Source organism: Clinocottus analis, unplaced genomic scaffold (genome assembly GCF_023055335.1).
Source record: "Clinocottus analis isolate CAN_PGR_092001 unplaced genomic scaffold, fCliAna1.0.p SCAF_26, whole genome shotgun sequence".
In the NCBI taxonomy this organism is placed as follows: Eukaryota; Metazoa; Chordata; class Actinopteri; order Perciformes; family Cottidae; genus Clinocottus; species Clinocottus analis.
This window is the reverse complement of record NW_027175998.1, coordinates 3,340,313-3,352,354: the sequence shown is the minus strand read 5'-3', so window position 1 is coordinate 3,352,354 and position 12,042 is coordinate 3,340,313. Positions and strand designations below refer to the sequence as shown.

Sequence of the window (12,042 nt, the reverse complement as noted above, 5' to 3'; positions counted from 1 at the left end):
GCTCACAGTGAACTTGCTGCTGCAGAAGCACCGACGGGCGGGGACGCAAAGAGCAAAAACAGGAGCGCACTGCTGCTTGACGGTGCGTTCAGGGCCGTCGGAGGGAAACTGCCCAGTCACAAAGTGTTCGGTTATAGGGATCAAGTGGAGCGGAGCTACTATTAACAATGGTAGTAAAATATAAGTAAATGATATGTAGCAGTGCAATCAATGTTTTGGGTGATAATGTCGGGTCTATTTTAAAAAACAACACTAAAATATGCAGATAAAAAAAAAGTTTGAAAAAATAATTGCGACGCTATAACCCTAATTAGTCCCATACGATCAATAAATCATGAGACAAACCCTTTCGCCAGGTGCAGATTGTGTTTTAGTAACTGTCTGACAGGAAATACAGTTTATTTCCCATATATTGATCGTCCTATCAAAGTGCGTTTCAAAACTTCCCGACTGTCCCTGAAGGCAGCACTGATCCTGCGGAGTTTCGGGGAAGCGCATTTGAGGCGCGCTCGCGTCACTCCACACATATACACAGGCGCGCGCGCGCGCAGGCTACAGCTACACAGCAGCGGGAGCATCCCTTGGACGGAGAGGGAGCGCTCGTTTCAGGGTTTTGACAACCTGGGAGAATCACAGCGCTGTTTGTTTTGTCACGTTTTCATACCCGCACTGTGTGAGTGTGTGTGTGACGCCGCAGAATGAGCCCGGGCCCCGCCGAGCCTTGTGGATTCTGAGCCCCCCCCCCACCTCCCCTCCACCTCCTCCACCACCACCACCACCACCCCGCCGCAGGACATCCACCTTGCACCCGGCACCAGGACCCCTCGCCTCCAAGCAGCACAGCCGGAGACAGAATGTCAAGCAGCCCCGAAGGAAGTCTCTCCAGGGGCGGCGGCTCCGACCGCGACTTGAAAATGGCCTCTTCGAGCAACACGTCCCTGGAGGGGGGACCTCCACCACCGCTGCACCAGAACCGCATACGGCAGGTGGGTGTCCGTCCGTCCGTCTGTCCGCCCTCCCGCATCGGACTGGCCCGGTCAGTGTAACCAAGCAGCCCAAAAGCGCCGCTGCTGATGCTGCTGATGCGTTTAGGGGAGAGCGGGTCAAAGGCGTTGCCGTGCTTTCTAGTACATCGGATGGTGCGTGAAATATCTCACTAATATGAGCAAGCATCTGTTTTGAGACTCGGAGCCAGGAGAGAGGTGGGCTCTGGCGGGGTGTAATAACACCCAAATAGACCAGACGTGCACTGTCACTGTAGTCACCATGACGGGCTGCAGTGAGGACTGTTTACAACTTCACGGCCCTGAGAACCTTTTTGGAGGCTCTCTTGTTTACATGGACCGCGGCAGCCGACACGTAGCGTGACGTAATGCCGGGGGTTCAGTTCTGACACCGGGCTGGAGGTTAGGAGGCAGATGTGTAGTTTAATAACGCATTGTATACAAAGGCTGCATATGTGTGTGTGTGTGTGTGTGTGTGTGTGTGTGTGTGTGTGTGTGTGTGTGTGTGTGTGTGTGTGTGTGTGTGTGTGTGTGTGTGTGTGTCCTCTATGCTCTCTCGGGCCACTCTTGGGCTGGGCTGGTTTAGGCTTTCTGTCCTTGTGGGTGATATTATCATGCAACTTATTCCTCCGCCTGTCCTCTTCATATGATGAAACAAATTCATCATATATACACATTAATTATAATATATATGGGTTTTGCTGAGAACTATCCCATTCTATGCGTCCTTTTTACATGAATGTATGACATTATGAAAATAAAATGAATGAGAAGTGTTTACTATCTATAGATCTGATCGTGGAGTTTGTGTGTGTGTCTGTGTTTGTGTGTGTGTGTGTTAACTGGACAGTGAGTCAGGAGAGAGAGATGGTGGATGGTCGTTTCCTGTCTCGGTGCACTCCCCGAGGATAATGTGATTTCAGTAATGGACTGTAGTGCTACGTACACACACACACTAGTGCGTGCAGTGCACACACTGGATACACACACACACCTTCGTCTTGGGTGGGGCCTGTGAGCTCACACGCTCGGATACAATTAGGAGTTGTTGTTTTTATGTGTGTGTGTGTTTTAGCAGCGCTGCTCAAACAGGTGTTGTTGTTGTTCTTTGTTGGGCGTGTTCTCCGTACACGGAGGACAGAATAGCAGATTAATGCTAAAGGTATTTCAACTATACATACTACTATACTATAATATACTACAAAAGACACCTCTCCTTCATTTCCCCCTTGAAAGTTTATCATTTCTGTTCAATGTGAACACTTTTTTGTGGGCTGAATTGGTAAAATAAGTCACATCAGAAGCTCATCTCGACTATTACTCAAACTGAGATCTGCATCCGCGCGTGATTCCACATCCTACATTGCCAGTTCATCACATGGGCTGGTCTCGGACGTGCATGTGGAAGCTGCTCTTTTGCTTCAAGCCCTCCTATTACCTCTTAATTAATAACCTCATAAACCCCAGGTGGGGGCAGAATTCTTCATCAGGAGCTCTTCCTCACTCTCCAACTCCTCGCACTCTCATGAATCGATACCAGAGCCACTGATGTGACAAAGCAAAACAAACAACTGCACAGCCTGGCCTTACAATAGTATACAAGTCCATTTTACATGTTTATAACACAATTCAACCATAAATATTAACATAAACCATGAATATGACTCGAAGGACTCGAAAGTGACTGGAGAAAGCTCCCCAAGTTATGAAAATGTCAATTTTATAGCCCTAGGTTGATGCCACACATGATTGGCACACCTTTCTGGAAAGCTTACGGCCTACAGAACCCAGTGTCAGACAAAGCATCAGCAATATATCAACCACATTGCATTTTTACAACCAAGAAAGTGAGGGCCTTTTTGCCTTCAGATAACCTAAACCTACGGTTCACGAATATTTGCTTGAAATTAATTACTACAAATATTTAAATTCACTTAATCAAAGTCAAACTTTGCAGAGGCACTAAGCTCCGATTTGCTCCCCGGTTGCCTCCCTGCTCCTTAATCAAGGATGGGTCAAAGAATTTCCACAAGGGGGTTAATTAATAAAGGGTAAGCTTTTTTTTTAAATCTTTGGAAGTTTTTTTTCTATTTTTTTATTTTTTATTCCTGTGTTCTATCATCAACTGATAACCCAGTAACACACATACTGCTAGATAATCTCTTAACTAGTCTCACAGCTGTTTTCTGTATATTATTCCTTATGAAATTATTACAGTTGAGGAGATATTCTGTATTTCGTATGGGTATGCAAAACCATTCGGAATTTTTGAGAAAAATGGCTGGGGATTAATTTGGGCTAAACAAGTTTAACGCTTACTTCTTTTGCTCTTCTCTCCACAATAAAAACTTCTTTTGGCAGCTTGATTGGGATCTGTGCCGGTAACTTCCATTTCTGTACTCAAATGGAGTCGTTTCACAGAGTAATTGGGTTCCTTGTGATCCACCAGGAAGGCAAGACGTTTGTGGATAGTTGAGGGTTCACATTTGGTAAAGCTATCAGAGGCTATCTGAGGCTATCTGAGGCGCCTGGGTGGTGCAGGGGAATACTAATTAACCACTGCAGAGATTGATGTTAAGTCCCTATCAGCATGGTCCCCAAATTGGCTCCATTGATCCATCACAAGTCCCGGTGGTGATGGATGATCATTGTCTCCCACTGCTTGGTCCGTCATTTGTTTCCTCCACACCAGGCGGCAACCTCAAGGTCTGAAAAGTAAAGCCGATGCAGAAGAGCCATAAACTTGAACATTCTTCTTCAGAAAATGACTATTGAATATTGATTTATCCCTCAGTAAACATTGTAAACATGACTGTATTTCTCAATCTTTAGTTTCAAGTCTACTTCAATAGAGCATAATGTTCATTTAGTAAATTATGGTGCATTTAAAGTCAAATAGACCATAAAGCAGGGGACGCTTTAGGGCGGGGCTACAAGGTGATTGACATGTCGCTAAATGTCTTATTCAGAGTTCGGTCTTAGCTCCACCTCTCTCACTGGTTGCAAAAAGAACTCCAAAAAAGAGAGAGCTAACATGTTAGCAGCTAGCATGTTAGCAAACATGTTAGCAGCTAACATGTTAGCTCACAACTCAACTAAAAACACAGACATATACCACAGAGCTAAAAAAGGGAGTGAATATTTACTTATAAACGTAGAATTACAATTGTCAGACAGCCAGAAACATAACTACAAATATATGGTTAGGTTGGTCTTTGTCTGCTGGATTTATAGGTACGTCATTGCTAACATGTTAGCTGCTAACATGTTCCAGGTACCTGGATTTATAGGTACGTTTTTGCTAACATGTTAGCTAATATGTTAGCAAAAACATACCTATAAATCCAGCAGACAAGGAGCTACCTAACCAGATATTTGTAGTCATGTTTCTGGCTATCTGACAATTGTAATTTAAGGTTAATAAGTAAATATTCACTCCCCTTTTAGCTCCGTTGAAGAGTATCTGTGTTGTTAGCTTACATGCTTGATCTTCTTCTCCATCTGGCTGCTACTTTGTCAGTCTGAGGTTTATTGCTAGAAAAGTAGCGTGGTGGTTTGTTTCAGGCCTTTTGTAGGAATCTGGGTTAATGAAAGCGATGAGATTGAAGGAAATCGGCACAAAGTAAAACCACAGCAATGAGCTAAGAGGTGAAGAGAGCTCTCAGTGGGCCTCTGTGGGTCCATCACGGTGTCACGCCTTCTCATTGACATGGAGTCACCTTGTTCGTTTGGATTGATTCACAGAGCTTTAGAGGTACTTTTTGATTGCAAATGCGCCATTATTGTTCCTTTTTTAAAGTAATTGTAGCTGTTGTACTCCAAAAGGTAGAGTTTAGAGCCCTGTCAACAGTTTTGGTCTTCATTTGTTGAACCCAAAAGAAAAGGTTCAACAAAAACCTTCTTGTCTTTCCTAGAAACAATAACTTAATTTCTTCGGATAACCAGGAAAACACACACCCACACCCACACACACACACACACACACACACACACACACACACACACACACACACACACACACACAGTGTGACGGAAAATACCTAGCAAGGAAAATTGTTACCCTGAGTAAACGGGACGATGTGTCCAATAAGCACAGTGTTTTTCAAACGGACTTTTCCATGCTTTGTAAAAACCATTGAGGCGCAGTATTGATGCAGATGTACCCCCATTAAATATCCCACAATCTTTGCAAATAACTATATGTATGCTGTGTATGCTAATGTATTTTTGGTGGTCAGTGAACCTTGGACTACATCTGATAAAACTTAATGTCCAGATCGTGCTCAACAAAGCAACACCCAATCTATGCACGGGAGGCAAAGAAGAAAAGAACAAAAACACAAAGTGATGCGAGGCTCTTACTTGCAGGTCTAAAAATACCTCTCCCGTCTCTTTTGTGACTATTCCGGAGGAAAAAATAGCTTCTTCCGAGCCAAGTGGCTGCGAGTCCGTACCCGGGTGCACACTGAACCCGGTGTCACCGGGTATTTACATGCCGCTCCGGGCCGGTGCTGAGCCGCATTGTGCTTTATCCTCTCTCTGAACAATAAAGAGACTGCGTCATAACCCCCCCACCCCCACCCCACCTTCTGCCTGCGCCAGTCCACTTTCCCCACGGAGGAAGAGCAGCTACTTAAGGATGCTCAGTTGGCAGGAGTCAATTCAGGACTGCGTTTAGTGTCCACTGCGGTCTGATATTGGTAATTGACATCTTTTGAACCTCCGGGCCTCAGTGGAGACCTTTTCAGATGGGAGCTCTTCGAGATACACTTGAGTCCTGCAGAAGTGTACTCTGTAAACACGACATCTCTTAAACGTCGACTTGAGACGACTTGTGTTTGGGAGTTCAGCGATTTGACCCTCTTACGTACCCGTCTTTGTGGGCACATCCCTTTCCACCACCCCCCCTCACATTCCTTCCCCACTTTCTTTTCGCCACCCTCACTTCCTCTCACTGCCTTAAACTTGGGATTTGACTCCTGTTCATCTCTCCTTTCCCTCCAAAATACCTCCCTCCCTTCATCCCCCCCCCCATACCCCGCCACTACTCTAAGATCCCAATATGCCAGGAGGTCAGATTTCACTGCAGCGTTGTCGTTTTCATCCCTCTTTCTTTTGTGCTTCTCCGTCTGCGTCTCTCCGGCCTCTCCGCATCCGCTCGCCTATCTGTCCATCTGTCTTTGTCCACTGGGAGTGGTTTGATGGGATTTTGCAGGAAGGGAGTCCTAATGGAGCCATGGCCTTCATTACATTACCTCTGAACACACACACACACACACACACACACACACACTCATATTCCAATGCATGATGTCCAAAAGGAGCGTTTGACCAGTCGGGGCCTCCTCGGGTGCAGTTGTTCGGGGTGTATACGTGTGCAAACGCCCAAACCCGACCGCACACACACCGTGACAGAGCTGTATTTACTCGAGCTGTTAGAGCACTCGTCTGGTCAGAAGTGCTGACACAAATGGACCCGCGAAAGGCCGCAAGTCAACCACTCCAGTACTTTAAACCGATGGTTACCAAATGCCGTGAAGAATGAATCCTTGTTCCCTGTGAAATTTGGCGCCGACATGTTTCGTCTCGCCGAGACTGCCGAACCCAATGACGAGCAATCCAGAGTTCACACTGTCACTAACTGCAGTTGCTGCATAAATATGATGTCATATATCCAGGATGTCAAACTCATTCAGCGGAGAAAACAGGTTGAAAAGATACAGATAGAAGCTCAAGATACAGATCAGTGTATTGTTTTCCATTATCAAATCATTTGACGATTATTTCCTCAATTGTTTGTCTATCAGTTGCTCCTCAAATGTCTTGTTTTGTTCAATTAACAATTGATTTACAATGATGTCGCGGCGAGAGAAGCAGCAAGCCTTCACATTTGCGTAGCAGGAACCAGCAGATTTTTGGCATTTCTGCTCGCAGGAAGTATTTGATTACCGAAAAACAAATACATTTACCAACTGATCGTTTCCATGCCCCCTACACCTGATGGATTTGACACGGAAACATCCCACTTGGTTAAATCCACCTCCAGCGAGTGACCATATTTGGCGCGATACCCTCGGCCTCCAAATACCAAAGGTTAGGGTTACTCTTGTCGACTGCCTCTGATGCAACCCACTCGCAACAGCTCGTGTGTGATGTCATCTATGGCCTTTCCACCCGGTGTAATGGTGATAGGGCGCTTGAGAGAGGCATCGGTATTCCTGTCGCCGATCCAAAATCTATATGGACCATCAGCGCGTCTATATTTGGGTACAAACGGCGTCCCTGGCACTGTGTCCTGCACTGTCCTTCCTGGCCCGTGGACGATGCACCTCATGACTGGTCGGGGCGGCCCAGATACATCTGACACCATCTCTCCCCCCCCACTGGCCTATTGCCCCCCGACGGATGTTTGAAGGGCAGAGATTGCATCGCTCGATGAGTCATGGAGTTCGTCACCGGCGGCCGCCATCGGCCCTTTTCTTCCTCGTTAAGGTGAAAGCCCCGTTCATCACAGAGAGCGAGAGGACGTAACTCACGGAGCTGACGGCTGTAACAGGCCCGCAGCTTGCAGGGCGTAATGAACACAAGCTGGATTATTGAATCGCGTCCTCAGGAAAGGAAGCACGTAGGAGGATTTTGTCTTGAGATGCGTCCTTTTGCCAGTCACGCTCTCGATATACAGAGGGCAGCTGCTGTTTTGGACTCGGAGGGCAGTGGGAGGCATTTAGACGTTAATTATTCATTACGGCCTCGTAACTGTGTTTCCCGTCAGAGCGCGAGAGAGAGACAGAGAGGGAGGAAGGGAGGAGGGCGTGGCGGGTGATCAATAGACTTCTCATAAGCGCAGCTCACACATCTTCACGTGAATATGCTTTCCAGCTCTCGTCAGCTCCTTAACCTTCCTCTTCCTCTCTCCTCTCCTCCTCTTCTCTCTCCTCTCTTTCACCCCCTCTCTCCTCTCCTATCTGTCCTCTCTCTGCTCTCCTCACTCCTTGCCCCTCTCCTTCTTCTCCTCTCTCCTCACCTCTCCTCCCCCTCTTTTGTCTCCTCTCTCTCCTCCCCCTCTCCTTCCTCTCCTCTCTCCGGTCTCCTCCCCCTCTCTCCTCTCTTCTCCCCCATCCTCTCCTCCCTTCTCTCGCCTCTCTCCTGCATCCTCTCTCCTCTCCTCTCCTCTCTCCCTCACCATGTCTGAGTTGAGTAGCAGTGTTTTCCACACAGGAAAATAACTGCAGACTGTTTTATGTCTTCCTCTTTTCTGACACATGCAATTTTAAAACTCCTGCGTCGGAGAATTAGAAGAGCGCAGTTTGCTTTGTAAAACCAGCTTAATGTTTCATGCCATTACTCTTATTAGATGTAAATCTGGGGATTTGTGTTACTTTTGTCGTGTCATCGTGTCATCTGCCCCGAACCGGAATAAAAAAGTTTGACTGCTAAATTACATGTTAATACTGGATCAGTCTCTCTCTCTCAGTCGCTCCCAGTGTGACTCTACGTCGGTCTCTCTGACTAATTTACTGCCGAGTTATCCTCTTTCTCTCTCTCTCATTCTCTCTCTCTCTCTTTTCTCTCATTGCGTTCGACAGCATCACTCAGCGTTCTCGGTACGGCCGCGCGCCGCTGCGAATTTTAGGTCACGCTCTTCATTATTCATCGCCGAGTCGACTCGGAGACGAAATCCGTTTCCGCCTCAACGGCCGCTGTCATCTGACGCTGGATGAGCAACGGCCACCGGACTGGAAACGCATTCAATTCAATTCCATTCAATTTGTTTTGTACAGCCCAAAATCACAAATAAAAGATTTGCCTGGGAGGTCTTTACAATCTGTACACATGACATCTCTGTGCCGGGACCTCACATCGGAGCAGGAAAAACTCCCCAAATCAAGATAGAAAAACCTTTTTACAGGGTAAAAATGGAAGAAACCTGAGGGAGGCTTCCTCTCCCATGATGGACAAAATAAATAGATGTCATGTGACCAGAATAAGCAACGTAGCATGAATGTGACAGAAACTATTCATATAATGAGTAGTATACGCATGGACCACGATCCAAATAGCCACAGTTCATGTCAGATCTGTGCCCGACGGGTCGGAGCGGGTGAAACTGGGTTTCCTTTGCTGATGGCGGCTGTGGCTCCCCGTGATGTGGACCCGAGGTCCCTTAACGAGCCGGGTACCAATTTTTAAGGCTGCTTTTGGTGTGCTGCTGGGAGCTCAACTCCCGGGCCTTCCTCTACCGGGACCCTGCAGTAAACAAAGAGGCTTCCCACTTCCTCCTGAAGTCTGTAACACACACACTGATACCGGGGTATCGCTGCCACTTAGCATGGAGAGCATCTGCAGGGGGACGGCAGCCCGACTGGAAGCGTCAGTTCGTTTTCCAACGGCCTCTCTCCATCTCCTCTCATTGACAGAAACAATCTGACGTCACATGTTCCAGAGGGACCTGGGCTTCACTGCAAAGAGGGATAGGGGGGAGAAAACATAAATAGCACGACAGCCGTTCGCAAAGGCGGCGGGTGTATCACGCCGACACTCCTGCATCACAAAGGAGCCGTGGATTCCCTTCATAAAACCTGCAAAAAAAGAAGAAAAAGTGCAACGAATTTGCGGACGTTATTGGCGCTTTTTTTTTTTTTTACCTGCACTTCTAGATCCTTACCCATGCTTTGAGGAAGAGGGGGAGGGGTGTTGAAGGCCGCGGTCTAATGCAGCCAAAAGAAAAGCAATCAGTTAATGGGGCGCCGCCGTCTGCCCGGACAGGGGCGTGGCCATGTCGACTCCCTCCAGTCGTCTTGCTCTCTGAGCGGTATCGTGTGACTGCATCAAGGTTAGACAGAACGACCCATCAGTGCATCTCTTCTTCTTTTCTTTTCACCCCCCTCTCCCTCCCTCCCGACGTCGTTGGGTGGGGTTCGTATTGGATTCCCAACCGCCTGCTTTCATTCGATTTGTCTGCGCGGGTGATCTGGTTTTGGCGAGCACCAGGAGGCCGCGTCTGCGTGTACTTTACGGTTCTGGCCTTTCTCCGGCAGTAAAAGACGCAATGTGACTTGGCATTTAAGCCGACCCCCTCCCCCCCACACGCCCTCCCGCCTCGCCGTCCCCGCTCAGCGCTTTGTTTTTCGCTCTCTGCAAGCAAGGCCGATGACATTTTACGCACCGCCACTATCGACGTGAAGCGATATTTACACTCTGTCGATATGTCAAGTGCAGAAAGCAATTGGTTTGAAACAAACAAACACATGAGAGCATTCGGCCTATTGATTGCCTGTCAATGAATTTATGAAGCCTGCAGGTTTGTTGCAAACAAACTCGCCTCTGCTTCATCTGGAAACTACCTCTGTGTGTCAGATTTCTAACATAAGAACATGAGGTTGCGTTACAGTCACGTGATGCAAAGGGTTCAGCTGCAGTTTAGAATCAATATCCTGAAGGGAAAGGATGAGCAGAGTGTGTGTGTGTGTGTGTGTGTGTGTGTGTGTGTGTGTTCTGGGCGCCGAAGACCTCCTGTTTTTTGTCTTGCGCGTACATAAATACAACAAGTGTTCCTTCCCATTTTTGGATGTGCAGTCGGTCGTTATGAAGACATGTTTTATTTACTGACTGTGGACGAGGCTGAAAACATGACAACTTCTTCCAGGATCCCGCTGTCAGAAGATCTACGACGCTCTCGGTGGCGGTGTGTGTTCAGCGCGGAGCTTAAAGCTCGGGAAGAAACCATCGGCCTCGCTTCCCCCTGAGCTCCAAAACACACCCGCGAGTACACTACCACTAAAAAGTTTGGGGTCACTCAGACAAATTTTCAGTTTCTTCGCAAGTTCTCACACGGAATATCCTTCATTCATAAGAACGAGAACAGACTGGAGAGTTTCACATGAAGGTTCTCTTTTTCTGGACATTTTGAGAGTTTAATGAAACCCACAAATGTGATGCTCCAGATACTCAACCAGCTTTTATAGCTTCTCTCACCAGCAGAGCTGTTTTCAGCTGTGTGACATCATCACAAGGTTTTCAAGGGTTTTCTATCCTAGTCTTCTAAGGCGATGATCAAACACAATGTACCATCAGGACACTGATAGCTGCTGGAAACGGGCCTCTATACACGATGTAGACATTTCATTAAGAACCAGACGTCTCCACCTAGAATAGTCTTTCACCACATTAACAATGTGCAGAGTGTATTTCTGATTCATTTCATGTTATCTCCATTTCAAATCAGTGCTTTTCTTTGAAAAACAAAGACATTTCTAAGTGATCCCAAACTTTTGGACGGTGGTGTTTGTAACGTAGGACTGTTCCTTCAGGCCTCGACGTCTCGGTCACGCTTCAGTTTGAACTCAACTATTCGGGACCTGAGACGTCCCGTGCCGGCGTTTTCTTGGCCGGCGTCTTCGTGGCCTTCGGATGAACCCGCTCAGGTATCTGGGGGTCTCTTTGGCGTCGGACTTCCCGCCCTCCCTCCCACGCTTCCCTGGGAAGGCACTCTGGATTCAGGCCTTCGGACGTATTACTCCCAGGAAGACCTTTCACTTCCCGCTCACGCACTCACTTACCAGGTTACCAGAAGCCGAATGCGTCACTCAAAACAGACAGGTGTGTAAGCGCTGATGCAAACCAGCGTCTCTCGGAGTCGGGTTGGAAAAATTGTGGTCATAAAAAATGCATGCGCTTCCAGAAGTCAGACCCTCCCTACATTAACTCCCCCGATGCATTACATGCTGCCAGATACTCATCACTGGCAGAACTCCACGAGTCAGCGCGACGGCTCCATTAGCAGGTGGACAAATCATAAACAACAACAACAGCAGCAGCAGCAGCCATGAAATACCAGCCGAAAACAAACAAGGCGGCGGCCTCTCAGAGACGAGTTAGAGCAGCGGCTCGGCCATCTTATTTTGTCACGTGGTGAACACGTTGGCCGTTTAAAAATGTTTGTTTTTTTTGGTCCCTAAACATCGCCACAGGCTCCTAGTTGGTAAAACTGTGAAAATACGTAAATATTGCAGCATATTTCTTTATTTTTCTAAACCCA

The 12,042-nt window shown here is 47.4% G+C and overlaps 2 protein-coding genes across 8 annotated transcripts in view; one reads left to right on the top strand and one right to left on the bottom strand.

Annotated features, from left to right (window-relative positions):
- camk2d2 (calcium/calmodulin-dependent protein kinase (CaM kinase) II delta 2) overlaps nt 1–12,042 on the bottom strand; it is a 209,253-nt gene that overhangs the window by 72,422 nt on the left and 124,789 nt on the right. The gene's annotated exons all lie outside the window — the stretch shown is intronic.
- The window catches only part of ank2a (ankyrin 2a, neuronal), an 82,447-nt gene continuing 70,938 nt past the window's right edge, over nt 534–12,042 (top strand). For all 7 annotated transcript variants that reach the window (XM_068591830.1, XM_068591827.1, XM_068591829.1 and 4 more), the window contains exon 1: nt 534–986. In XM_068591830.1, coding sequence (XP_068447931.1) covers nt 855–986 — 132 coding nt within the window. In that variant the 5' untranslated portion in view covers nt 534–854. The remainder of the gene's footprint in view (nt 987–12,042) is intronic.